The 27781-nt window shown below is 42.8% G+C and overlaps 1 protein-coding gene across 1 annotated transcript; it reads right to left on the bottom strand.

The window, feature by feature from the left end:
* Positions 1–361: 361 nt before the first annotated feature.
* On the bottom strand, positions 362–27032 carry LOC137446160 (uncharacterized). Its single transcript, XM_068148552.1, is given in 18 exon segments — positions 362–1180; positions 2189–2219; positions 2685–2769; positions 3612–3667; positions 5329–5406; positions 6556–6903; positions 9513–9857; positions 14184–14288; positions 14291–14363; positions 18537–18671; positions 19604–19694; positions 20129–20168; positions 20773–20887; positions 21840–21896; positions 22132–22211; positions 24046–24096; positions 24523–24867; positions 26793–27032. Coding segments are annotated over 18 exon segments (2154 nt in total). The 5' UTR covers positions 26839–27032; the 3' UTR covers positions 362–1107.
* Between the last annotated feature and the right edge of the window lie 749 nt (positions 27033–27781).

Genomic DNA, 27781 nt, shown 5'->3' with positions numbered 1-27781 from the left:
CGCAGCCCTAAGCATGACTAGCAGGGAAAACCAGAGCTGCCACGTGATGGTTTCTGCTGATCAGATGCTATTCCCACAGTATTCTCTTGAATACTTTGAACATGAAGTACTCAAGTTACCATTGTCTGAACTCGCCCTAGCAGGGCTCAGTGAACCCAGGCATGGAGATTGTACACTGTCATGGATTTGAATCTTCTCCCATGCTGTGTTCCCATAATCACTCCAGTAGGGTTAGTGAAGACCTCAAGGAGATACAAAAGGGGGGAGGGTGTGAAGTCCCTTTTAGGAATATTTCCTTGCAAGTTGGTCTTCTGGGCATATTCCCACCTCTGGAAATGCTGCACCACTTCATTGGAGAGCTGAGACAGCACATCAGTCATCTCAGCTCCCGGGGAATCGCTAATCCTGTTCAAATGCCTCAAGATGAGGCATAAAAAATACAATTGCTAGTGGTAAATTACAAAGTTTATTAACAAAGTCTCCACAGGTCATTCAAACATGCTGAATCACAGGCAGCATTGGTACCCCTTAAGTAATCTGCATTTTTGATTTATACTTACAGCATTCTTGTGGCTTAATTTTTTTGCCTTGGTTATATAAAGGCAATAAGAACTTTATTTACTGATTATTTCTTTAATTATTACTATTTTTTTCCCCCTTTAGGCAGTTATAATTTAGGCAGCATTCTACATTATTTCTTCTCTCTTCAGTTTCTCACAGTATAAGTTTTATTCAGGGAAGAGCATTAGTAAAAATGGAGGAAAACAAATGAATTCTGTAGCGTGGTATTAGTAAGAAGGTAGATCCCAGGAACTCCTATGAATAATGCATAATCACCTTCTCAAAGAGACTTCTTTATGCAAAGAGTTTTAAAGGTGGCATGGCAAAATCTGCACAAAGGTTTTGATTTTTCACAGATGAAGCTTTGGGTTTTGGCTGACAGCCACTGGTATTTTGAGGGCTCATAAGCATCTCTCAATGTAGCATGAAACAAGCCCTTTTTATTTTCCACGGCTTCTCTGGAGGCTGTAGGAGCTCTTCACAGGGAAAGCATGAAACAAGCCCTTTTAATTTTCCATGGCTTCTCCAGAGGCTGTAGGAGCTTGTTCACAGGGAAAGCATGCTGTTTTCTCCTTCAGGGCCACTGAAGACTTTCTCAAGGTCTCCTGCTGGTCGAAGGCTGTAGTGAGAAGCATAGGTCTCTGTGGATGGGCCACAAGCACATCGCTGCATCCTTTCTTATCCCTAACATGAGCAAATTCTCATTGAAACAGAGACCAGAAGCTACTGAGTCCCTCAACTTCAATGGCTTAGTGCCTGCTTTTTACACTAAAGAATTATTTACTTTGCTTACTTTCTTCTAATGGACAGGAAAGGGCTGTGGCAGCTGGAGGGTAAACATCATGAGATGCTAAAAAGATTCCTTGGCCCCCAGTCTTTGTCTCCTTGGTGAGGTGTGCAGGAGGGCACAATCTACCACTGAACATTACTGGTCTATGGCAAAGGGATGATACTTCATTGGACTATCATGTGGTTTGCCTAGAGAAAATCCTTTCTTTAAGATAAGCCAGTACACATGAACTTACCAGTTACACCTCCACAGGGTGAGTCATCACACTTCTGTATTTCATATCTGCCTCAAAATTATCACCTCAGACACTTCAGTGCAACCCCAGGAGTGTGAGAGAGGGTGCAGTGGCCCCATGAGAGCTGGAAGACCTTTGTAGTGGTGGAAAGCTTGGTTTGACACACTGCTGCAGTATACCCTTCATGGAGGACTGTCCATACATCTCCTTTCTGAGCAATCATTGTGCCAGTTGATCATCATAACGATTTATCACTTCATTTCATTAAAATAACCCCACTAGGGTCATGCCCTGCTACTTGATCAAAGAATAAAGCAGATTAGGGACTTCCTTAAATCGAGGTCATTACATAACAGTAAGTATCAGTTGCTGAAGTTCTCCAGTGCTCTGGATGTCTGTGAGTTGCTACCTAGATAAAGTATCCAGGAACCATTCTTTGATTTTTATGGAGTGATGTTATCTGAAGCTTGCTCAGATGAGACAAGTTTGGTACTCGGCACCACAAGCAAATATTACACCCACTGCAATTAATGGCCAATGCCTTCCTGCCTCTAAGAAAAATTACACTGGAACTATTAATAGGAAATTACAAAATGGATTACCTTTTCATTATAAACTTCTTTGTGTGCTTACCTAGAAGCAAAATAATATTAATGTCACAATGGCAAAAAGAAATCTATAATTCTAATGAATTCATCAAATGAGTGCAGAAGCAAAGGCAGCAAGTTGCAAAATTTCTCTGGGCTAAACAGGAAAGAAAGGATCTCATTCTGACATGTTACATCAATGTCTGGCAGGAGCAATTGCAGGAAAGTACAGGACCACTTTACTAAAAAGCAAGGGCCAACAAGATGAGCCAGACCTGCAGCATGTGAGTGAACAGGCCCTTTGCACAGGCTTCCTCCTGCTTCATGCCCACCAACTTATGCTCCCTGGTCTCCTCATGGTGGTACAGTCCTGGAGTAAGGGCAGCAACCCCCATAAAATGAACCAAGGGGCCATGGCAGATTTACAGAAGGTTAACCAGAGGCACAGAAGGACATCTGCACTAGGCCAGCATTAGAAACATTAATCAATTATTTGCTTAGGGATACTTACGTTTCCAAAACAGCAATGAGAGCATCAGTATGAAAAGAATGGATGCTGCTGTGAGGCCGGCAATGAGAATGGCATGGCTGGGAAACTGGAAGGCAGAAAAGAAAAACCGAAAAGGCTTTAGAAACATGTTCACTTCAGACCTGCTCACACAGGAGTGCATTGCCCTTCTGGCTAAGAGCCCCAAAATATCTGTCCTGGGCTGGATTTTGCAATGCTTTTCTGAGCTTGCCAGTTCAAACTATGAAGAAAACACGCCAAGCTGATCATGATAGACAACAGTCATTACCTGTTAAGTACTTAATAAAACTTCTTCTGATGTATTTGAGCCTAAATCCATCCCACTTACCATGAATTCATTAATAATGTCTAAATGTAGTCACCCTCATCCTTCTCCTAATTACAGAAAAGGAAGTGTAACAACCCTCCTAAGTTGCCTTTTGCCTTGTCATACTCCAAGGATGCTATTGCTGCCTCTCTTACAGGAGAGTCATGGGGATGAGGTTTTTCTGAAGTGTTCAGCCAGTTGGTCACTGGCTTTGGTTTTATCCACTGGAAAGGTGAATAGATGGTTCCTGAGCTACTTCTAAAGAGTCCAAGCTACTGTTAGCAAACACTGTTCTTTTAGTATGAATAGGCTGGATGTTAGGAAGAAGTTCTTCATAGACAGAGTGACTGGCCATTGGAATGGGCTGCCCAGGGAGGTGGTGGAGTCACCATCACTGGAGGTGTTTAGGAAGAGACTGGATGGGGTGCTTGGTGCCATGGTTTAGTGGATCAGATAGTGTTGGATGATAGGTTCGACTCAATGATCTCTAAGTTCTCTTCCAATCTGGTTAATTCTATTCTAATACATCAAAATTCACTAGCATGTCCTGCTATCCTTATGGCTTTGAGTTAAACACTCTTGAAACTTAGAGGAAGTTTTACCTCCTCTCCATTGTCATCATGTTTCTCAGCCTTCTCATTGGAACTTATTGAAATCTCTGAAAATAAGAGAGAATGAAATTATTACTGGCACACCCACCTGAAGGATTGAGGGACACTGTGGTTGTCACTGCTCTAGTCAAGCAGTAGCAAATTCCCAGGCAATGGGGAGGGCAAAATGTGGCCCTGAATAGGAGAAATACAACTCCTTGTAGCCAAAAGGGATCAATCTGTTTCCACCACAGTAGTGGAAACTAATGCTACATCAGGCAGCCATTGGGAAATGCCAGTCTTCATCAAGGAAAGAGGCTTCCCAGGAATAGCACATAAAGCAAGACAGTAAAAATCTGTCTGCTGTGAAGGAGTATTCACTTCTCTAATCATAACTGAATGCTGCAGAGAGCAGAGATAGTAAACAAGGTACAAATCTAAGTGAGGTACAAATCTAAGTGAGGGAACATTACAATAAGGATGAAGTTGGTCCATTTAATGCATTATTTCACAGAGCAAGAGGGGTCTGAGTTGAGAACTTAACTTGGCTTGTGGCTTTTACTAGACAGTGCTCAATTGTGCTGCAGCATTTTCACACCTTATGACAGTTTGGCTCACAGAAGCAGCCTAACACAAGTCCTTGCATGAGTGGGAGTGTGACTCACACAGCCATGGTACAGTTTTTGCTGTTATTGCCTTTGTGGTCCCAGCCACAATTTAACTTGCCCCCAGATTCCCAGAGGTAAGACCTTTTGCAAAACTTGTTATTTACCCTGGCACAACCTAGGCATTCTCTGGAACCCTATCAGAAAGATGACAACTGAGGGTGAGAAACCCTCACAAATGCTCAAGAGACCAGTTTAGTCTCTTCTGTGAGCCTTCTCCAAGGGCATAAAGGGACAGTTGCTTTAACTCTCTTTCTGCTGTAAGCCTCCAGGTCTAGGGGTGGAGCTAAAATCTAAATACTGTGTTTTCAAGAATGAAGACATCCTTGGCACTAGCTGAAACTAAAAGGACTGTCTTAACATCCAGATATGATATGTCATCCTTGAATTTTAGCTTTCCTATTTTTAAGTCCTTGTTTGAGGGCATGTGGTGGGTAGACTATGAATAACTTGAGCCATTCTACTTTTATACTTGAATGAGAGACATAAAGTGCAAACTTCAGGTAAGTTTGTTCATTTCTCATCTATGCTGTGATTTTTGTATACCAATGCCTTTTCTCTTGATGGAATGACTGACAGTTGTGGTAATTGCCTGCTGCTTTGCATCATAACCAGGGACTGATGTTGAGCACTGGAGACCTGAGCTTGCAGCCACATCTAGCTGCATATATTCAGTGAGGCTCAAAGCAAACAACACTCCAGGAGGATTTAAAATTTAAAGCTCAATGAACTCACAGTGATGACAAATCAGATATCTGAGAATTCATCTTAGATGGTGACAAAGACCAGTTCTTAACTTCTCTCAGACCTGAGACACTTGACAGTAGTGGGTGACTCAAAATCTGCTTTCCTTGTATGCTTAAAACCATCTTTTTCTCAGCTGCTCTCACATCCTGATTTCAAACCATTTCTGTGTGGACTCCAAATACCTCTTACTTCCAGGTGCAATGAAGAGCTATCAGTACCTCTTTGGTGCTCTCTGAAGAATAGCCAATACTTTAGTTTATGACAGCTTCGTTTCTCTGAACATGTAGCTTCTGACCTTGCAACATTATCCTACTCACCTGTAATTGGCAGGTCTTCCACCACGAGAGAAGTGTGAGCACTTTCAGTTTCCTCTGCAGTGAGTAATTCAGTAGTCACTGAAAGAAGGTAAAAAGGAATGCTTATACAGATCACTGATTAGGAGGGTCTTCACATGGCACTGAAAATTGCTTGCATGATTCTGCATCTGCAACTAAGGGGTGAAAATCTGCACCTCAGTTTTGATATCTGCAGCTCATCCTACCCAGATAACTTTACTTGTACAGACAGCTTTACTAGTTAGATGTTTGTTCAGCTGTGGATGAAATGAGTTGTTACCAAGTTTAACTAGGACATGTTGCTACAGCTGGGAGACAAGAGAGGACACAGAAAAGTTGTCCTCAGAGGTTCAGATCAGAAAGAACTTCATGTGATACAAGACCCCAAAATGTACAAAAATCAGCCTTGTGTGCAGTCTGTGAAGAAGAAGTCACTCATGTGGCTAGAGTAGAAACATAGGAATGGTTTGGATGATCATAGGTCACTGATAGTAACAGATAATAACAGCAGCCTTTGCGTGTGGTGACAACGTAAGTACTCAAGTTGAAGCATGGTTTCAATTCTCACTGACTTGATTGCTCAAGCAGAATGAGTTCTAAACTAACATTTACAGCAGACCATTTCAATTGACCTTCCTAAATCAAGAGCAAAAATTAGTGCATAGTTAAGGTGAATCTCTTACTCCATCCCAGGTGCAGGACTTTCTGTTATACCTCAGGAAGTTTCTGGCACATTATTTCTCCAGCCTGTGAAAACTCCTCTGAATACAAGCCTGACCCTCTGCTATCTTCATAGAATCATAGAATCAACAAGGTTGGAAAAGACCTCAAGGATCATCAGGTCCAACCTGTCACCCAACACCTCATGACTACTAGACCACAGCACTAAGTGCCACATCCAATCCCCTCTTGAACACCTCCAGGGATGGTGACTCCACCACTTCCCTGGGCAGCCCATTCCAATGGCTAACAACTCTCTCTGTGAAGAACTTCTCCTCACCTCCACCACCATCTTGGCCATGCACCCCACTTTGGCATTGTCCACAATATTGTGTTTCCTTTAATCTACTGAAGAGTACTTATAGGCATCTCAGAGAAAAAATCCCAGAAGTATCTGGAGAGTGTCTATGATGCCAGAGTCAGGCTAATACAGACCATAGCTGCTGAACAGAAAAAAAAGAAAGGATTAGTGCTGCTTATTTTTCGTACCTCCAGGCAGAGGGACAGACTCTGTTGGGAAGAGCATGCCATAATCTTCAGTCCTCATGTCATATGCTTGGAAAACAGTTGAAAAATCTGGGGAAGTACTAATTGCCATTGTAGTTGCTTGAAAAGCATCATTTTCTGTCACAGCAAATGTTGGGGGAGCAGTGGTCTCCAGTGTAATCAGTGGTGGAGACTCAGTGGCGTCAGTTTTTGCTTCTGGGATGGTGGTTGTCAGGAGGACAGCAATCTCTGCTGTTGTTTGGTGGTCAGAGGTTGTTTGGGGAGCAACAGTTGTTCTTTTAAAACGTCTGGTGGTTGTCCTTCTCGTGGTGGTTGTCATCACTGGAGGGGCTGCATGGAGAAAGCATAGCCAAGAGAAAAGCTAGATTAGAGCATTCACAACCCAGCCTGAGGAAAGGCAGCCAAGAAATGAATGAATATTATCTAGCTGCTAAAATACTAAGAATTAAGATGGCAGAGTTACTATTTTAAAAGGTTGTCTTACTAGCAGAAAACATTCCCCAGCCAGAGCACATTTGGGGCTTTTCTTTTTCGGTGGTCTGTTTGTTTGTTGTTTCGGTCTCCAACTCTCAAACACCACCTCCTTGGCCCTCTTAGAGAAATGGAAGGACCAGAACCTTGTGTGGTAGAATGGAAAAACTTACAAACTTCATTATTTTTCTTTTCAATGTCTTCATGAAAATAAAATAAAATAAATAAAATAGCTCCTTTTTTTTTTTCAGTCACAAGCTTCTTGCCAGTCTTTTCAACCAGTGCATTTCCACAAGCCCTGTTGCCTTTCAACTCAAGAGACAGACATAGGATTGCAGAATTTTTCCTCCACTTTCCTGATCCACAGTTTACAACAGGCATACACTGGACCAGTGTGGTGGGTTGAAGTTTCCCTCTCCTTCCCAATGTTAACTTTGCCAGACCAACTCAGTTAGAAGCAAATGAAGCTGTATTTACCAGCAACACCTAAACTCTGCAATGGAATGCAATGAGTTACAGAATCACCAAGGTTGGAAGAGAACTCAAAGATCATCAAGTCCAACCTGTCACCACAGACCTCATGACTAAACCATGGCACCAAGTATACAGGATTTGCAATATTATACAGATATTCACAATTAATAAACAGCATAAGGACCCCCCTGGCCAAAGACCAGGGGAATCTACTAGTCTCTTCCCCTCAGTCTTCCTCTTTCCCCCCTGTACAAAAGGGACAAGAGAAAAGAGCAGAGGAGTTGGACTTAGCCAAGGACAAGCCAAAAGCACGCAGATTATCTCTCCCAAGTGAAGCAAAAACAGACAAGATGAGAAGAGAGGAGAAAAGAGGAAGAATTGTTATGGTACAGCTCCTCTTATTCTAGACCCAATGAATTTGTTTAGAATAATCTTTTGTTTTCCTTCTTACACCCAACAGTGATTTATTTATATTCTTCTACTTTTCTTGCCATGGTTTAGTTGTTTAGGTGGGTTGGATTGGTTGAAGGGTTGGACGTGATGATCTTGAAGGTCTCTTCCAACCTGGTCTATTCTGTTCTATTCTATTCTATTCTATTCTATTCTATTCTATTCTATTCTATTCTATTCTATTCTATTCTTCTATTCTATTCTATTCTAAAATCTGTAACTTAATTTTAAAGGCATAGCCTAAACCCACCACAAACAGGCTGCCCAGGGAGGTGGTAGAAGCCCCATTCCTGGAGGTTTTTAAGGCCAGGCTGGATGTGGCTCTGAGAAACCTGATCTAGTGTGGGGTGTCCCTGCCCATGGCAGAGGGGTTGGAACTAGACGATCCTTGAGGTCCCTTCCAACCCTAACAATTCTATGATTCTATGATAGAAGAGCGCTGTGTACACCAGCACCAACTGCACTCCTGAACACTCTGGAAAAGTCAGGGTGAAATTTGTCCTTCTGCAGTGTGTGTGTGGGGAGTGCCATCTTCTTGCCTCTGCTTTGCAAAGCACAGACTTTGCAAGACCTTTTCCCTAGCCTGCAATTCAGCAAAAAAAAAGGAAGGGGAATTTTGTGGTTGTGTAAAAACTCCTTCAAGATAAAATTTCTCAACATGTGGGCTTTCTTATGACATGTACTAAACCAGAGTCTTTTTGGTGTTGAGGTGAACCCCAAATGAAAAACTGAGTCTTATTGCAAGGGCTCTTTAAATGATAAGTCTCTCATTTCATTCCTTCATTTTGTTAAATGTCAAATACACCTACACAATGAGAAATTAAATATTTCATTTAAAAGGAAAAATAAAAGGTAAAATTTACTATTTTCTCACCAAAACTGTGAGTCAAATTGGCAACTGGTTGCAGATCTCTCTGAAAACTACATCATTAAGGGAGAACACTTTGGCCAAAATGAACAAACCAACCAAGCAAAACTCCAGTTTTAAACTCCTATTAGGCCACACCTTGAGTACTGTGTCCAGTTCTGGGCCCCTCAGTTTAAGACATTGAGACTCTTGAACGTGTCCAGAGAAGGGCAACGAGGCTGGGGAGAGACTTCAAGTACAAGCCCTATGAGGAGAGGCTGAGGGAGCTGGGATCATTTACCCTGGAGAAGAGGAGGCTCCAGGGAGACTTTATTGCTGTCTACAACTACCTGAAGGGTGGTTGTAGCCAGGAGGGGGTTGGTCTCTTCTCCCAGGAAACCAGCACCAGAACAAGAGGACACAGTCTCAAGCTGTGCCAGGGGAAGTTTAGGCTGGAGGTGAGGAGAAAGTTCTTCACAGAGTTGTTGGCCATTGGAATGTGCTGCCCAGGGAGGTGGTGGAGTCACCATCCCTGGAGGTGTTCAAGAGGGGATTGGACATGGCACTTGGTGCTATGGTCTAGTAGTCATGAGGTCTGTGGTGACAGGTTGGACTTGATGATCTTTCAGGTCTTTTCCAACTTTGTTGATTCTATGTTTCTCCCTGCTGGCTGTATCACAAAGGTCCTCAAACTCACCTCTGACCACCTCCAGCTGTATGTTCTGTTTGATGTCATTGAACCAGCCTGGGATCTCCACACGACAGCAGTAAGTGCCTGCATCTTCTGCCTTCACTCTCCGGATCGTCAGAGACACATCTCCGTAGGAAATATAGCCCCGGAGATTGTATTCCTGAGACCTTCTGAACGTCACCCTGTTCCCAGTGGTGTGCAAAATTTTGTCATTGCACTTGGAATTTGGGCATGGGCCTCTGCCCCAGCACATGTCAGAGATATCCTTATGTCGTGCCACCTGGTAGTAGCAAGGCAACCGAGCGCTTTGCCCGATCACTGCTCTAACAACAGTTTCAGATGCGGCATGGGCTGTAAGGAAGAAAAAGGAAAGATGAATGCTGACAGTCTCCAAAGCATGACTCTATCTAAACAACACAATGAGGCAGGAAAAGAAACACTCCTGCCTACAGGCAGCCAACAGTTACTAATACCCCAAGCCTTCTCCCAAAGCAGCTAATGGCTTAGGGTACTAGGGGCAATAGGCAGGAGCTTGCAGACAGTGGCTTGGTGCTGGAGGGGTTCCATGCTCTGGCCCCAGTCACCATCACCTATGTGGTGAGGGAAGCTGAGGTCTTTTGATGGCAGCCTGAGTGAAGACTAGACCTGTGAAAATGGAATCTGGGAACTCTACTCCTGTTCCATCTCCCTTCTAAGAGACTGTTTCAAAGTTGTTCAGAAACCTGGTGTGAAATGCATCTGGTTTTCTCAGTCCACAATCACCTCCTTCAAAAAAAAATGCTGTCATGGTTGCCTTTCTCTGACAGTGTAAGTAGCAGGTTCCAAAACACCTATTCATGTGTGAAATTAGGGCCTAATTAAGCTGGCAGAGCAGTAGGATCTAACTATGGGAACCTGTTCTCAGAAAGTGCACTGCTTTTTCTCTGAGCAAGCCCTGCCAGCTATTCCACTTATCTTGCAGAGCACTGTGTGCAAGATTTAACTGCTCACATTATGCTGATGTTAAAAAGACCATATGCACTTTTCCTTGTGCACTGACTCTTAATGACCAGCTTCAACTGATCTTTACAGCCAACACACATCTTGGCCTCCAGTTTGAATCTTTGCTACACATTGTTCCTTCTTGAACTGCCTGTTCAGTTCCCAGATTGTCCTAAAAGGGATTTCTCCTTCATGAAAGGCACTATAGCAAAAAATAGCTTGCTATGAACAAACAAATACTTTCTGGCTTACAGTCACCTAGTCTGTGTTGATCCTCCTACCCTGTTGCCATTTTCCCCCCATGTTATCCTTTACACATGCTGGAGCAGGAACTAAAGGACCTGGGGAGCATCCAGATCTGGTCCTCTGCTTCAGCAGGATGATCATCCCACAGATCTGATGTCTCATGACCACCTTGCTTACTCCAAAGAGGACTTAGAGCAGTTGCTGCTATTATCACCAGCTTCAGCCCTGGTTTGCCAAACATTTCTATTTTGCCAGCTGTTTGAACGCCTTTTCTTTTTGGCGTGACTCCCAGATAGCAAACAGATGCTTCCAACGGCGTCCATGTCTCTTTTGTTCTGTCTTTAATGGGCTATTCCCCAGGTGAGGTTTTAGTCTGTGGCAGGCTGTCTCGTGACTTGTTATTGGGATGACATTTCAGCTTCATTATTGCTTATCCCATTTGCAAGAGAAGCCAAGCGGTTCAGGTTTCCACAGCTCCAAATGCTAGAGGAGCAGAGGCAGACAAAACAGCATGCAATATGGTGTGAAGGACAGAAGCTCTCCTTTTTTTTTTGCCAAAAAAAAATGAGCTCCTGAATCCAGGATAAGGCTTTGCAAGATGGCTGCTTGTTTTAGTCCTTGTAAAGGGTAAGTTCATTTGCCTTGTTACAGCAAAAGAAGCAAACAGCCTCTTTCTGTGACAACAGAACAGCACAGGTCCTCCAGCTGAGCTTGAAACCATCCCAAGGGGATAGGGGGTTAGTCACTAAGCAGGTCAATGCACAGTTTCCAGTCACCCCAGCAAGGCTGTGTGCAAAACTGAGACCATATTGAACTGCTCCTGGAGTTAAGGTCACTACTGCTTGAGGAAAAATGGGCTTAGTTTCTATGCTCATTTCATCGCAATCCCACATATCAGAAAAGCAGCTTCATTAAGTCAGCCTCTAACCAACTAAAATTTGCTGCCTTCTCTCTTTGAAAGGAGCATAGATCTGAATTTATTAAATAAATAAATAAATAGATTAAATAAATAAATAAATGCCCAGAGGAAGAAGCAAGACAGAAGGCCCCAGAGTGTCTCCAGTGCAGTTTCCCATCCGTATTGGTGCTAGAAAGTTACAGGTTTTGCAGTTTCAAATCCTCTTTTAATAATTTATGTGAAGATCTTATTGCTAACATCTGCCTGCACTGCAGGTTGGTGTGGCAAGTCTTTTCCAACCTGGTCTGGTCTGGTCTGGTCTATTCTATTCTATTCTATTCCATTCCATTCCATTCCATTCCACCCCATTCCATTCCACCACAACAGCCTTGATTCAACTGTATGAACCTCTGCAAGGACTAAACAACTTCTGTCTCAGGTATAGCCTCTTCCACAGACATTTTCTGAAAGAAGTAGTAAAAAAATAAAGTAATAATAATTAGGAGGTTGCTGAAACATCCTAGAGTCTGTGGCAATGACCCTCCTCAGCATCCATATTTGATCCAAGGCACCCTGAGCATCAGCTATGCCTGGGCAGTCCCACTGAAGTCAGTGGGGCTTGGAGCCCTACATTCTTAATCCAAGTGAGAGAGAAATGGACTGCAGATATCAAATATATCTTCCAAAATAGAAAAGAGGATTCTTAATTGCTCAGATCACACAGGTACACACATATTTTATACAGTCTCTCTTGAACCAACCTTCAGCAGCAGCAGTATTATGCAGCAACACCAATAGCTGCTGTTGTGGTGGTCTTCTGTCCTGCAGCCTTGCCACTGCATGGACAGACATACATAGAATCATACAATTGTTAGGGTTGGAAGGGACCTCAAGGATCATCCAGTTCCAACCCCCCTGCCATGGGCAGGGACCCCTTACACTAAATCAGGTTGCTCAGGGTCACATCCAGCCTGGCCTTAAAATCCTCCAGGGATGAAGCTTCTACCACCTCCCTGGGCAACCTGTTCCAGTGTCTCACCACCCTCATGGTGAAAAACTTCTTCCTAATATCCAATCTGAATCTACCCATTCCTATATTTTTTTCCATTCCCCCTGGTCCTATCATTACCTGATACCCTAAAAACTCCCTCCCCAGCTTTCTTGTCTCTCCTCCAGCCAAGAAAGCTGCTTGAAAAATAATTGTTATTTCCTTGATCTGTTTCTGGAATATTTTTTTTCTTCTTTATAGAAGATACCTGACATCTTTTCCCTATCAACCCTATTTTTTATTCTTTCTTCTTGAAGCTTCTGTACTGATGAAAATGCAGAGAAAATGACTGAGAAACAGAAAAGAAGCATTTGACTGCCCATTCTCTGCTGGTTGCCCGAGTCTCAAACTAGCCATTCTCAGCATGTAGCTGAGTTAAAGAGAAGGCAACAAGAATGCATTCTCACCCTTTGGTAGCACTGCATATAAGAACTTTTTTGAAATAAGAACAAATGGAGGCAAGTGCCTCCAATTTATTTTGAGGCTGAAGATATGGCAAGGAAAGAGCCCTCCTGTTTCTTCTGCTGAGAGTGGCAAAAGACAAAAAAAAACCACTTTGGAATTCTTTGGGCTACAGCAAAAGGGCTGGCAAAGCTCAACTTGTGCAGCAGACAGCATGGAGGTTGTGTTACTTTGCTTTATCAGGGCAGGGATCACCTCTTGCCGCTCAGGGCACCTCACTGCTGAGCAGACTTTTCCATTGCTTTTCAAATCTATTTAAGAGCATTGCAGTCACTGTAGGAGTTATTGCAGTATTTCATCCTGGCACAGATGAGCCATTCATATTTAGTCACCTGAGACAGAAATTCCTGAAATGCCCAAGCGATTTAAAAGCACAACTCCCACTAGGAGTTTATGTCCCACTGAAAGTGGGTGAACCCACATTCCTGAGCCACTGCAGGCAGTTTGGAAACTGCATTATTGATGCTTAAAAGCTCATTCAGAAATGTATCTGACACCAACCACTCTGACAAGACCCAGTCTGCCAAGTTACTCTTCTTTGACCTCTATCTCTTTCAGGATTCAGATTTTTACATGGATGAACTGAACATGTGGGAGTAAAAGGAGAAGAATCTCCAGCCCTGCTTTCCCATGCTCAGTTCATAGCAGCAGACAGCCCTCAGAGTTCCAGAATATCCTTTCTTTGTCATGCATTCATTACACTGCATCAGCACTGTAGTGTGGTGGGGAGATAGATGAAGAAGAGAAGCCAGTAGTACACTTTTAGGAGTAAGAAAGGAATGAGATAATCTGGGGGGGACAAGGAAATTAATCAAGCCTGTACACAGAAGAAACCACAAACATCCTTTAAAAACAAAACAGAAAATAAAATAACAATCTCTCAATCAGCATTAACTCACTAAGCTAAGAAAACTTTTAAAGTTCTGACTACAATTCCAAGCTTTTGTTACCATTTTGTTTTCATAACAGAAGTGTCACTGCTGCTAATTTTACAGAATTCCTGTCTCCTGAGCAAGAACACAAAGAGCAGGTGAAGACTCACCTATAAAGATCTGCATCATAATCCAGTGAAACAGCACAAAATGGGACATTTTAGCTGATGGAGACTCCAGGGCAGTGACTGGAAGGAGAGAAATCTGTACTTTGCAGAGGTGCTGAGTGAGCTCCACTGGAGTCTCATTTCTCCATTTCCAGATTTTATGTACCCACAACTGCTTCCTTCCTATGCTTCCGGATAGAGGCCAGTCAAGAGGTGATTCTCCAGCTGGATTTGGCAATGGTGTAGCTTCACTCTGAGTATTGTGTGCAGTTCTGGGACCCACAATTTAAGAAGGATGTTAAGGTCCTTGAGTGTATCCAAAGGATGCCAGCAAAGCTGGTGAAAGGGCTAGAAAGAATGTCCAATAAGGAGCAGCTAAGAACTCTGGGTTTGGCTAGTTTGGAGGACAAGTGGCTGAAGGGTGACTTTGTTGCTCCTAATGGCTTTCAGAGGATGGAATGTGGAGAGGGAGATGCTGATCTCTGTGATATCTTAGAACATGATGTGTGGGAACCGTTCAAAGCGGTGCCAGGGGAGGCTAACACTGGAACAAGCTTCCTAGAGAAGTGGTCAATGCCCCAAGCCTGTCAGTGTTTAAGAGGCATTTGGACAATGTCCTTACTAGCATGCACTAAGTTTTGTTCAGCACAGCGGTCAGGCAATTGGAGTAGATGATTAACTGAACTATTGTATTCTGTGCCATTCTATTCCATTCACTTTCCTCTTCGAAGACACTCAGCATGGTGCTACCTCCACAGATTTCAATATACTATTCTTTTTTGGCCTTTGCATGGAAGAAAAGGCACATTACCATTCCGTGGTGCCAAGCAGCAAGACCAAGCTCTGCACTTTTACACTCCAAAAGATTTGGTTTAGTCTCCACCTCTGATTTTATCTTAACTTGCACTTTTAAATCTCTTGATTTCCTCTGATTCTGCCTTCTGCTTTAAGACTTCCCTCTCTATTTCACCAGCTTCTTATTTTCTATTTGCAAAACCAGCCTTGGAAACACTCTCACAAACGTTCTCGTGCCAAAAAAATGTCCTTCCACATGATCTGCAACACAATCTCCAAGAAATACTTTTTAAACCTTCTGACTTTTTTTTTTTTTATGCTTTCAAACAAATTGATAGAAGTAGTTATCTGTAAGTTCTGCTCTGGAAAAGATCAGCAATAAAGCAAAAGTAATTCAGAGCATTAAGGTTAGGAATGAAGAATTGCAGACAGACAAAATCCTGTGCAAATAAATGTAGCATGGTGCAAATGGGAGAAGCAATTTCAAGTTCCAAGGATAAAATGATGGACTTTAACCAGACATTACCCCTCCAGAAAGGAGATTTTTGCCTTACCATGAGTAGTGAAGTCCATGAATATATCACCCCTCTGCTTGGTAGAGTTAAAAAAGGCAAATTGGATTTTAGCAGTAGAAACCAGCAGAAGACAGCATTACACCACTGTACAAACATACCTTGGATCATATGCATATTTCTAGTCCCCTCAAACTCTATGTTAGATCCAGACAGGGTTCCAGGAAGGGCAAAAAGAATGGTAGCAGGTATGCAAGAGCTTCTACAGCAGGATTAGATAGGTAGCCCAGTTTGAGTAAACCCAGAAAACCTAAGTGGCACCATGAACAGGGCCACAAAATCTTGAGTAGCACAGGAAGGTTGGAGAGGAATTAGCTATTTGATATCCCCTCTCAAGACAGCATTAGTGATGGACTCTTGTGCTCATAGATCTGCTGGACTCAGTAGTACATCAGAGTCAGAGGCTATATCTCATTAGCATCCTCACCTACCGCCCTATCACTGTGTTACACCCCAACAGACTAGGCTCCAGCAAAGTCAGGATGCCTGCTTGCTTTCACCAGCATGTAGCCAGCAGCATGAAGCTCAGAGAACTATTCTGAGCTTATTTTCAATCAAAGTGATGCCACTTGACTGCTCTGTCCCTTCACATGCCCCTTCAGGGCAGCAGGACAGACAGAACAACACAGCAGTGTCTTACTGTCAACACTTAAGGCAGGTTAACCAGCAGTCAGTAAAATATCCAATCTGCGGTATTCTACCAGGTATATCCCATAGAATGCCAAGTACACACAGCCCCAGCTGTTCTGTGAACAGAACTAATGAAACCTGATGCATCCAATATCCTGGAGACCTTTTGCCTGCCATGATCCCAGTTTCTCCTCTGTCTCCCATTGCTCACCGTTTAGCAGTGACTGCAAGCCCACGCTCAGCTCAGGGAGCAGCTGAATCCCACCTGGGACACAAATCTGAATCTCTATCCAGCTCCCAGTTTCCATGAAGTTTGTCAAAACAGCATGTTGCAGGTGGCTAGGGAAGGAAGAGGATGAATAACAGCATCATGTCAGCTTTGTTTCTTTAGCAAGGCCTGGCTAAATGCAGCATAGTGAGTTGAAAAAGGCCATTCAAAATCCAAGCTTCCTGGGAAGAGCCAGAAAAACACAGCTTGCTTTCTGCACCTGTACTGCTATCTAGTGGCTTCTTGCAGGCAGAAAAGGAAAGGCAGGGAGCCATCTCAAAAGAATCAGTTTGCAACCCTATCATGGTCAATATGCTGCAAGTCTGTGTGCTGCTGATCATCTCTTAACAGGTAAATGGACTCAACCTGCACATCTCTGGAGCTCATCTTGAAATGCCTGTTCCAACATCCACTGACAGGAGTGGAAGTCATGCAAAAGTAGAGAGCTTCTGCCTGCATGTGTTTTGTATGTGTTGTACTGCAGATCCAAGGCAAGGTTCTTGCCCTGCACAGCCTGTGCAGTCTGTTTACCAAATAACTGCTCAAGAGGAAGGAAACATTAAGCAAGATTTTGGTTATCAGATATTCCATAAATTTATTTTGCATGAAAATTCTCTGATAGAAGATTAGTCTGAATCAGTCTGCAATATTTGACAAAAATCCTTATAGGCAAGAAGTTTTCATGATTAGGAGTCTTCAAGGGTGGTCCTCAAACTCCCTAAGAACATGAATAGCTGGAATTAGATAACTGTGGAAGTCACATACTTGTCTAACTCTGATCCCAGTAGAGATTGCTTTGGTAAAAGTTGCAGAAAGCAGAAATTGCTGAAGATGTTTTCTGAGACCAAGTTCAGAGATCAAATCAAACTTCCTCCAGATCCAGGCATGGGCTAGAGCCAACAGCAGCAACATGCTCAGCCCAGCACAAGAAAAGCCAGGTCTGCGGTGGAGTCAGTCACTTCAGCACTTGTCACTAATAGCCAAATGCAAAACCACAGCTTGCAGGTTCTTTCTGATTTCAGTACTTCCTTGCACAAGGCAACATGTGACATGAAGACAGAACATGGCAGAGCTAGTTTCCTCCATCGCCTTTCCTAGCCTAGCAATCAGTAATCACCTAATATCTGAGGTCTTCAGTCAACAATGAATTCACCTCCACACTTTTAACTTCCAAAGCATGCTCCAACAGACAGCTCCAAGACAACACACCAGATGAGTGAAAATACAAAGCACACCAGCTTCACCTATCCCAATTTGCTTTTCATTTCTTCCTTCCTCAATAGAACAAGGAGCCTTTCCCCCTTTCATGAGTCATTGCAAGCACACTCACTTGCATTATCTCACCTTAATCAGGCTCTCCAGGACTTCTTGGACAAACTCAGGTTGAAGAAGAAAGCTTACAGATCATGGAATGAGGGTCTGGTGACTTGGGAGGAATATAAGGCTGTTGTCAGAGGATGTAGGGAGGTAACTAGGAAAACTAAGACTTCCCTGTAATTAAACCTTGCAGAAGAGGTCAAGCACAACAGAGGGGGCTTCTTTAAATACATTGCAGACAAAACTGACACGAGGCAATGTAGGCCCACTGCTGAAAGAGGTGGATGACCTAGTAATAGACAATAAAATGAAGGCAGAGCTATTGAATGCCTTTTGTGTCTCTCTCTATACTGATGGAGGCTGTCCTGAGGAGTACCAGACCCCTGAGGCCCCAGACCAAGTCACAATAAAGGAGTTTGCCTTGGTTGATGAGGACAGGATTAGGGATCAGTTCAGCAATCTGGACATCCATAAATACACAGGTCCTGATAAGATGCACCCAGAGGTGCTGAGGGAGCTGGTGGAAGTCATTGCTACGCCACTTTCTATCATCTTTGGTAATTCATGGGGAACAGTAGAGGTGCCTGAGGACTGGAGGAAAGAAAATGTCACTACAGACTTCAGAAAAGACAAAAAGGAGGACCCAAGTAACTATATACCGGTCAGCCTCACCACCATGCCTGGAAAGGTGCTGTCTCCAGGCATATCAAGGATAAGAGGGTCACTGGGAGCACTCAACATGGTTTTACCAAGGGGAAGTCGTGTTTAACAAACCTGATAACGTTCTACCAGGACATAGCCAGGTGGATAGGTGATGGTAGTGCAGTATATGTGGTTTATCTTGGTCTCACGAAAGCATTTGATACTATCTCCCACAGCATCCTCACAGCTAAACCGAGGGAGCATGATCTACATGATTGGATAGTGAGGTGGGTTGTGAACTGGTTGAAGGAAAGATGTCAGAGAGTTGTGGTCAGTGGGATGGAGTCTAGTTGTCATTGTCATGGCAGCTCTGAGATTGTAGCTGACAGATGCAATACACAGCAAAGACAAACTTTTTAAAAACATGTGTGGCTTTCCTTTTGTGATGGAGTAGCCATTCTGGCACTTCCTCCTTTCTTCCCCAAAAGGAAGAGAGAATTTGAGGCAGGTGATAAATGTAATGGAAAATTATTTTAGAGTTTGATAACTGGATTCTGGTAATTTCCATTCAAGCCACTGGGGGTTTCTGTTTCTGGAACACACTGATAAAGTTTTCAATTAAAAGTGTAGCTTTCTTTTGTTTTATTAAAATTATGAGAATAATGCTTCAGTATTAGGCAACAAAGCTGGTGAGGGGGTTGGAGCACAAGCCCTGTGAGGAGAGGCTGAGGGAGCTGGGGTTGCTTAGCCTGGAGAAGAGGAGGCTCAGAGGAGACCTTATTGCTGTCTACAACTACCTGAAGGGAGGTTGTAGCCAGCTGGGGGTTGGTCTCTTCTCCCAGGCAAGCAGCACCAGAACAAGAGGACACAGTCTCAAGCTGTGCCAGGGGAGGTTCAGGCTGGATGTTAGGAAGAAGTTCTTCATAGACAGAGTGATTGGCCTTTGGAATGGGCTGCCCAGGGAAGTAGTGGAGTCACCATCACTGGCGGTGTTTAGGAACAGACTTGATGGGGTGTTTGGTGCCATGGTTTAGTTGATTAGATAGTGTTGGATGATAGGTTGGACTTGATCTCAAAGGTCTCTTCCAACCCGCTTAATTCTATTCTATTCCAGTCACATTTAGCTGCCAAGCAGCTAATATTTTGCAAACTATTGAATGTCCCAGAGATGACAAAGGCAAGCAGACATCCAGTCCTTAGTGTATTACATAAATGTTTTCTTCTGCATGGATCTCATCTTCCAGGGCGCTATGGTTCCCTGAACCTCCTGGCTTCCAAAACGCAATGAAGCTGCACAAAGAGTGAAAGCCACGTGGTTAAACGCAAAAGAGGCAGCAGGAACACACAAGAGCAGATAACTAAATCAACCAGCTCAGTGGAAAATTGTAATATATGCAAAAGCACTCATTTAAACATGACTGATAATGAATCATTTTTCCATTTATGAGATAACCCACACTTGAATTTTGCATGCTCCCTAATGTAATGAACTGACAGTGGCACTCATTCTTGCTTACTAATGACAAGTAGCAGGAACTTTTTGTTTTTCAGTGTTTCCTATAAATGATAAGTAGCAGGAACTATTATTTTTGTTCAATGTTTCCTATAAATTTGAGATTAAAAAAGAAAGTCAAAGTATATGGTGGAATAGTCAGCATACTGACAACATTTTCTTGCTGCAACCTAGTTTGTCCTGTTAGCTAAAGCAGAAACAGAGCACTTACTTTGCAAAGTCACTTGTCTTCTTTCTATTGGATAAACGTTCTAAGGTCCATCCAGAATCAAAATAAAGGAAAAAGAAAGAAAATAAGTCATTTTCTGCAAGCTGTCAGAAGTGAATAAAGTAACAGGTTCAAAAAGTCAACTCAAGAGTAAGAAACTAAATACGGGAACTGTAAACAAATGTTTTCAGCATAGGAAATCCCCACTGTTGCCATGAGATCTAATTCATATGGCTTAGACTGACCACAAGCCTCCATGCAATAAGTCAGATACCCAGAAGAGTGGATACAGTTATATGAAGCCAGTGCCCTTCCTATTATTGGGAATGACTGGGACACTGCAGCAACTGAGGAATGGGTAGTAGGAAAAAAGTAGGGCAGGAGAGGTGGGGTGGTACCACGCGTCTCCTCATCAGCCCCTGGGTCGACTGGTTGCTAAGGAGTCTGAGATGAAGAAATAACATTGGCACCTTGCCCTTCTGTGCTTCAGAGGCTAAGGGGGAGAGCTGAGCAAGCAACCACAGAGCAAGGTACAGGGTGAAGCCATCACAGACCTTAACTCACTTCCCTGAAGCAGAAGACTTGTGGCATTCTGCCATGGCTGTGATTAGATGTACCTTGAATAACCGCTTGTGAAAAATACTTACGTCTAATGAGGAACAGAGCCAAAATAAGGCCAGCTAGGAGTACTGCACATAAACCAATCCCAATGTATAATCCATTTTCTGAATACTGCTGCCTGGGAAGTGATGCAGACATGTTCTGTCAAGCACAAACCACACAAGCATTAGTGACACTGTAAGCAACAAGCCCATACAGTACCCAAAGGTCTTTTGTGTGTTTTGCAGCCCTGCAGTAAAAGTACACTTGAGAGCAGGAGCCTAATGTGAGGCACAGGACTAGTTTCAAGTAGAATCACTTTAACAGTTGTGTGAATCATACAATCATAGATACATTAAGGTTGGAAAAGAACTCTGAGATCATGCAGTCCAACCAAACACCCCCATGCCCACTAAACCATGTCCTGAAGGGCCATGTCTACACCTTTTTTGAACACCTCCGAGGATGGTGACTCCACCTCCTCCCTGAGCACGTTGTTGAACAGATTATTTTTTGAGATTATCAAGGGATCTGAAGTTATGACAAATCCCATTTGTTCAGGTTTAATACTGTTCACTGAAGATACTCTTTCTTATGATTAAAGTGAAGGCATTATTTTTTAGTATTTAAATATCTTCTGCTATCCCACCCTTTTGTCAGCTTGTTCAGTAGTTCTTCAAGGTTTTATACCAATAAGCAAATATGCCTTCTCCTTGCATAGGTCTTTATTTAGGCAAAACTTTCTGAAGCCAGCCATTAGATAGCTAATCTCATTAGAAATCCTGGAAAGGTGGTGAAACACAGTATGGCTCCTGACTTCCAGCCTGCACATGCAGCAGTACAAATGCCCGCAGCAGTACAAATGCCCGCAGCAGTACAAATGCCCGCAGCAGTACAAATGCCCGCAGCAGACCTTCCCAAAGGCTAGCTTGGCTGTCTTCTCTTCCATATAAAATGTGGGTGATGTTACTGCCTGTCATCCTGCAGTATGTGCTGGAGGACTCAGCAGGACAGACACAGAGCTGCCTCTTTGAACCTCACTGTACAGGGAGGGCAGGACATCCCTGTGCTGCCAGGTTGCCCAGTTTCAACTCTTCCCCACATCCTGCTGTACCTGCAGGTTTGCAGTCACATCCAAGCAGTCCAAGGTGCTTGAGCAGGGATGAGAGGCCTGAAAGGCAACACAGATATTGCTGAAGCTCTTCCTGCACTAGTAGGAAGTGCTTTATGCAGGCAAAGCAGTTTTCTCCCCTCTTTCACAAGCACTAAATTTGCAGACTGAATTTTATTTTTTTTTCCCTAGCAATTGCACTTCAGGAGTAGAAGTGAAGTGCAGGCATGACCCAATAACCTCTCATTTCTGTGCAGTTTGTCTAACTATGCTACAGCACAACAGAGGTACTTACAGTGTGAGGAGCTTCCGAAGCAGAGAGCGATGGTGACGTTCTTGCAGTGGTAAAGGATAATTCACTGGTGCTCCCCTGAGCTGAGCAAAGGCAAGAAAAACACATCACTTGCACAGGGAACCATTCTGCCTTGACAGAGATGAATTTGTACTGCTAACTTGGGACCACCAAGCTTAAGTATCTCTCAGTCAGGAGTCTCAGGTCTGTGTATCATAAAGCAGTTGGTGTCTTCAGGGGCAGCACAAAACTGAATATTGGAGCCTCTGGCACCCTTTTCAGAGCTTTGAATTCCTTCCAGGAAAAGACTTAGCATTTGTTGTTATCTCAGTACAGGGCCTAGAAGGAAAGAGCAACCAAGGTAGGCATCTTTTTTGGAACCAGGAAGAGGCAGTGGCTGCCTAAGCAAACTTTCTGATTCAAACTAATTAAGATTAGCTCAGGGCCTTGAAAGAGCAAGTGGTACAGTTAGACAAAGCTAGTGATGCTTATAAAGTCCCAGACAGCTATATAATAGACTAACCACAGTGTGATATGTTTGCATAAGAACCTGCAGTATACTTTGAGATCATTTAGCAGAGCAAAGCTTTTGCAGCATTTAAAGTTCAGAATTATAAACTTCTGTCTTCTATATCATCAGTCTCCATTTCTCCACGTGTTGTCAGATTCTATACAGCCCTCCTGAAAACAAAATCTCCTGTTCACATTAGGACAATCCCAGCTGGTTCCTTTGATATTTTAAGTTGTTGCCCTTATCCCAGAAGCATTATTCTGAAGAGGACAGGATCAACTGCTTCACTGTTCTCTTCCTTTGGACTGCTGGAGTATTCCTACATCAGAGAAACATGGCCACCTGCCTTTTCCAGTTTCCCTCTGTATGAACCTGCACCTATTCACCTGTATTCTGAAACCATAAAAAATTGTTCCACCAGCAGCTAATGAAGGTGTCAAAGGGTTAAGAAAACCTGTGAGTGGTAAGAGTGGAAGCCATGTTGCTTGCAACCAGAACAGAAACAGTCTGAGAAAGTTTCACTTCTCCTTCTAAAAAGGAAATGCAACTGTTGTAACATTTTAGAGTTGCTTAGCTGGAGAAAGAAATCTCTGCTATCTGGCATCCCTATTATTTTTCCTTGAAAATCCAGATAATAATCTATTGTTACACTATGAGCTCTCTCTTGTGTATTGGAAATTAAAGTTGACTTTTTCAGACTTCTAAAAAATATGTTGCTGAGTGGGCATACAATAGAAGTCTATAAACTTGTGAGTGCAATGGGGAAACTGCATAAGGAATAGTTTTTCACAATCTCTTCCACTAAAAAGAGAGGTTTCACATTATTAAATATGCATAGGCTACACAGGACATGAGACATAATATACCAGGGTGGAAGAATCCTTTGCCATTGTATCATAAAATGACTGCCCTGTTTCTATGATGCTTCATTTGCTGCTGTCTGCCACTGAGATGGGATCCAGAGTCAGATGCGCTTTTGAGCTGGCCAAATAAAACAGTTCTATGTTATAGAGTGACAAATACATCTAATAAATAGGGGGCACACCCAGCTCCTAAAGATTGGTGGTTTACTGTACATAGTATGCATTTCCAGAAGACAACATGAGATTTTATGCAGCAAAGAAAACAACTTATAAAAACAGCCACAAGAAAAACAATGCTCACAGCACCAAAGAAACATCAACTTAAACAAAAGACCTGGAAGCAGCCTTCTCATGTTCTTTCTGTTGAACTCTCTATATACTGCCAGGCAGAATTTAAATCCAAGCTCTGCCCTCTGGTTCTCTGGCAATGTTTAGTGAATTTTAGCCAAGACATTTCTACGATCATTTTGCTTCTTTCCTAAGATCCCCATTTGCAGTATAGTTTATATATGCTATTGAGATGAATACTTGGATAAAAGTTACCTGAGGTCTGTTCAGAGGTGTGAGTGTGAGGACTTGCAGTAGAGATCCTAGCTGATGTTGAAAAAATAAAACAAAACCAACATTTGTTATAGTTGACCTTAGTGTGCATTAATATAGTGAAAAAGAGAAAGTGTTTCTATAATAAAAACTTGCTAGCACCAGCTGCACAAGTACATCGCTCAGCCACTTGTTCCCTTTATTATTATGCTTTCTACAGGGAGAAAAACTAAAAATGAAAAGGAAGAGTTGAGTAAGAAAAAAAAAGGAAGGAAAAAAAATTGTCTGTACTGATTTTGTGGGCTTTACTCTGGAATGAAGGAGGGAAAATGAAGCACTATTTTCTAGGAAAAGGGTACAAGCACAGCGCTTTAGATTAATTAATTACTCTATGCTGTCCTTCCTCTTAAATTCTTCAGTGGTGCTTCTAAGAAATCTCAGTAGCACTGTGCACCATGAAAAAAGCACCTCTGTACTCACCTTTCTCTATCACAACGTTGAAATCATTTTTCTGATCATTGAACCACCCCGGGACCTCCACACGGCAGCAGTATGTCCCGCTGTCTGCTTCCTCAGCATTCACAATGGTGAGGGACACGTCGCCCCTCAGCAGGTTCCCTTTCAATATGTACCTATGGTTGTACTGCTCTGTCACCTTCGATCCATCTGTCCAGATAATGGTCTGATCACATTTTGAAGCAGGGCAGCTGCCACGACCCCAGCACATTGATGTGATGTCTTGTATCTTCTCAACACTGTAAAAGCAGGGCACAGTGACACTCTGACCCACATTTCCTCTCACTGCTGAACCTGATACAGTGGGGCCTGTGGACAAAAAGGCAAATGCAATTGTTGAGCACAGTGCATGCAAGTGAAAACTTCTCACATACCTGGCATGACCCATTACCTCCCATCTCACAAACAACACCAGGCACTGCTGGATTGGGATTTCCACAAGCAGATGTGAATGCCAGCAGGACTGACACAGTGAGGAGCAATGCTCGAGTCAGTGATTTGTTCAGAATGTGTCTATAGCTAGAGAAAGAAGACACTCACTTTTTGCAGCATCTGCAGCCAGGCAGAGAGGTGAAGAGAGGAAAAGAGTTAGGATCTGCACAACTAGGGGGATTCTCTATAGCCACATCTGGTCTGCTAGCTCTCTTTTTTTTTCCCTTAGTTCAGATTTAATACAAGTGATTTATAGGGGAAAAATGAGACACTGACTTCCATTAAAGCCATTGTGGGAAATTCAAGCCACTGAACAGCAGGTTCCATCAGAATGGTCACTGCTGAACACATTTCCCTTTTTATTTTTCACCCCCAATGACAGATTTTTGTCTCTTGCTCTCAGAAGATGTTTTTCAGATAAATTTTACACCCTCTTTTTTCACTGCCTTATTTTCTTCCCTCATGCAGTTTCTAACTGGTTTGGTTCTCATTAAAGTAATTTTTTCACATTTCCAGAAGGCTCTATCATGCTATTCAGAGAAAACAGCAAGACCCAGCAGCCAGAAGCCTATTCGTGTTCCTTTTGCTGTATTTGGACCTCTTCAGTCAATATTCCTTTCAGGGAGGGTTTTAATAAAAGCTATATTTAGTGGCAGCCAAAATAATTTGTGCTCTGGTGATCCAGTCACAGCTATCTTCTAGCCAACTCTCTTCCAGGTTACACAGCAGGGCTCCTGCTTGCTTGTACTTCAAAGAAAGCTTGTTTACACTTTCCACTGCATGTTTCCCTTCAAATTCAGTAACATGGGACCATAGGGTAAATATTTTGATCTATCCATATAAACTCTGCAGGGGTAGAATTCTCTGTAGCAGCTACAGGCAACAAATGATCTCTAGTAAAAGTCTAGCCCAGTCTATAATTAGGAAGGGAGCTCCCAAGGTCCACCAACATGCACAAGTGACTCCCAAGCACTGTATAGCTTGAGTGCAATTGTCCCTTGTGAAAAATCTGCTTTCCTCAGCTCAGTTAAAAACAAGTCTGCATCCACAGGCTTTGCCACAACAGCATACTAGAAACAAATCTCTGAAAAGAATGTATTTCACTTAATATATATCTTAAAAAAATAAGCTCTACATGAATCTCATCCTAAAAAGCTTCATAATCAACTAAATAATATCTGAAAGATCCCTTTTATTTCTGCAGAACATACTCTACCACTAAATTTTTAATGTTTATCTACCTAGACTTGTACCACTCTGCATCCTGTTGGTTTTAGTGCTCTTGCCTTTAACAGCATTTTCCTAGGGAGACTGCTTCCTCAGGAAATAAAAAGGAGAAAATGCCAATTTGTCCCAATAAAATGTTACGTTGGCTACAAAACTACCATAAGCCACAGCTGACCTTTTCCTTGTCTTCCTAAGTGCTCATCTTCACACAGCCTGATGAGATGAAATATCCTTGGTTTATATCTGTTCTGAAATGCTTTCAAGTTCTCTGCTCATCTCAGATCATCATTATCTAAAAACTGCCCAAAAGATCACTCACTGACAAGACTACAGACAGCCCCAGAAGCAGCATCTTTAAAACCATCATATCCTCAACATGATTGGGTGTTAAAGAGGTAAGACCACCGGGAGGTTATTGAGCCACTGTGATAAAGTACTATTCCATAACACAACACTGCAGTTCCTGTGCCACATGGCCACTCTTCCCATTTTAACAGAGTATCTCCTCACAACCCTCTGAAGTAGTGCTGCACGTTACTTCCATCCACCTTCACTTACAGTTACCGCTTCATTACCTGTAAACAGGATCAGAAGAATCCAATTCATACAGAAGTAAGACATCGTGGCTGAAGACAAGGAGCAGCACTCCTCTTCACCCCTCAGGCACCTGTATTCAAGAAAACCTTTTTGGTAAACTTCTGGCTTTACTTCTTAGTGCACATCCTCAGACACAACCGAGAATGCCCTTCGGTCTCATCCGGCTTGCCCTTCCGGTGCCTAGCCTGTCAGTCTCTAGCAGCACAGCCAAGTGCTGTTGGTATCATTCACAGCTGAATTCTTGCTGACTGTGGTTTGACTGAAAGGCTAAAACATTTGGCACTACTTCAAAAAGCTACTTCTCGTTTTTTCCAGATCTGCCTGATTACAGTAGACAAAACTACTGTCAGCATCACCAAGCTGATACAGCCCTCAGTAACCCACTGCCCCATACTGCAGCCCACACTTTTTTTGTGTGCTATACTAGACAGAATTTGGGTAAGAGATTATATAAAGTACATAATAAAAGGTTTTGGGAAAATAACAAGACTCCTGAGAAGAACTATTCAAGCATTTAATCATCAGCTTCTGGTTCTAACAGAAGCAGCTCAGAGCATCTCTAGGCAGATGCAGTTTGCTTTGGTGGCTCTAATGTGGCAGGATCAGCAAGCAGTTCTTGTGTTAAACAGCTGTATCCTAAGAGAGTTGCAGTCTTTCATCATCTGACCCTTCAAAATGCATGAATGTGGGCTTTTGCTATATAAAGTAACACACAAAGAATACAGAGGTCTTTTTAAAAGGTTCAGGGCTTGCTTGGACATAATACTGCTGAAATGCAGCTTTTGAGGAATGGCATCCCCTGGCCACTCTGTCCCTGTTTGTATTTTGATGGAAGGCAAACAAACTTCTTGGCTGAAGTAACTTTAATCTACTTTACACTGGTTTATACAGGAAAATTTTGTTGCAAGGAGTTATTTTTTATCAATAACTGAAATAACACAAGTGCTTCCAGAAGCACACCCAAAAA

The sequence above is a fragment of the Melanerpes formicivorus genome, unplaced genomic scaffold (assembly GCF_026170545.1).
Source record: "Melanerpes formicivorus ecotype bairdi unplaced genomic scaffold, bMelFor1.0.p_v2 SCAF_2, whole genome shotgun sequence".
Taxonomy (NCBI): Eukaryota; Metazoa; Chordata; class Aves; order Piciformes; family Picidae; genus Melanerpes; species Melanerpes formicivorus.
Note: the sequence above shows the minus strand (reverse complement) of the source record. Positions and strands in the feature narration are given on the sequence as shown.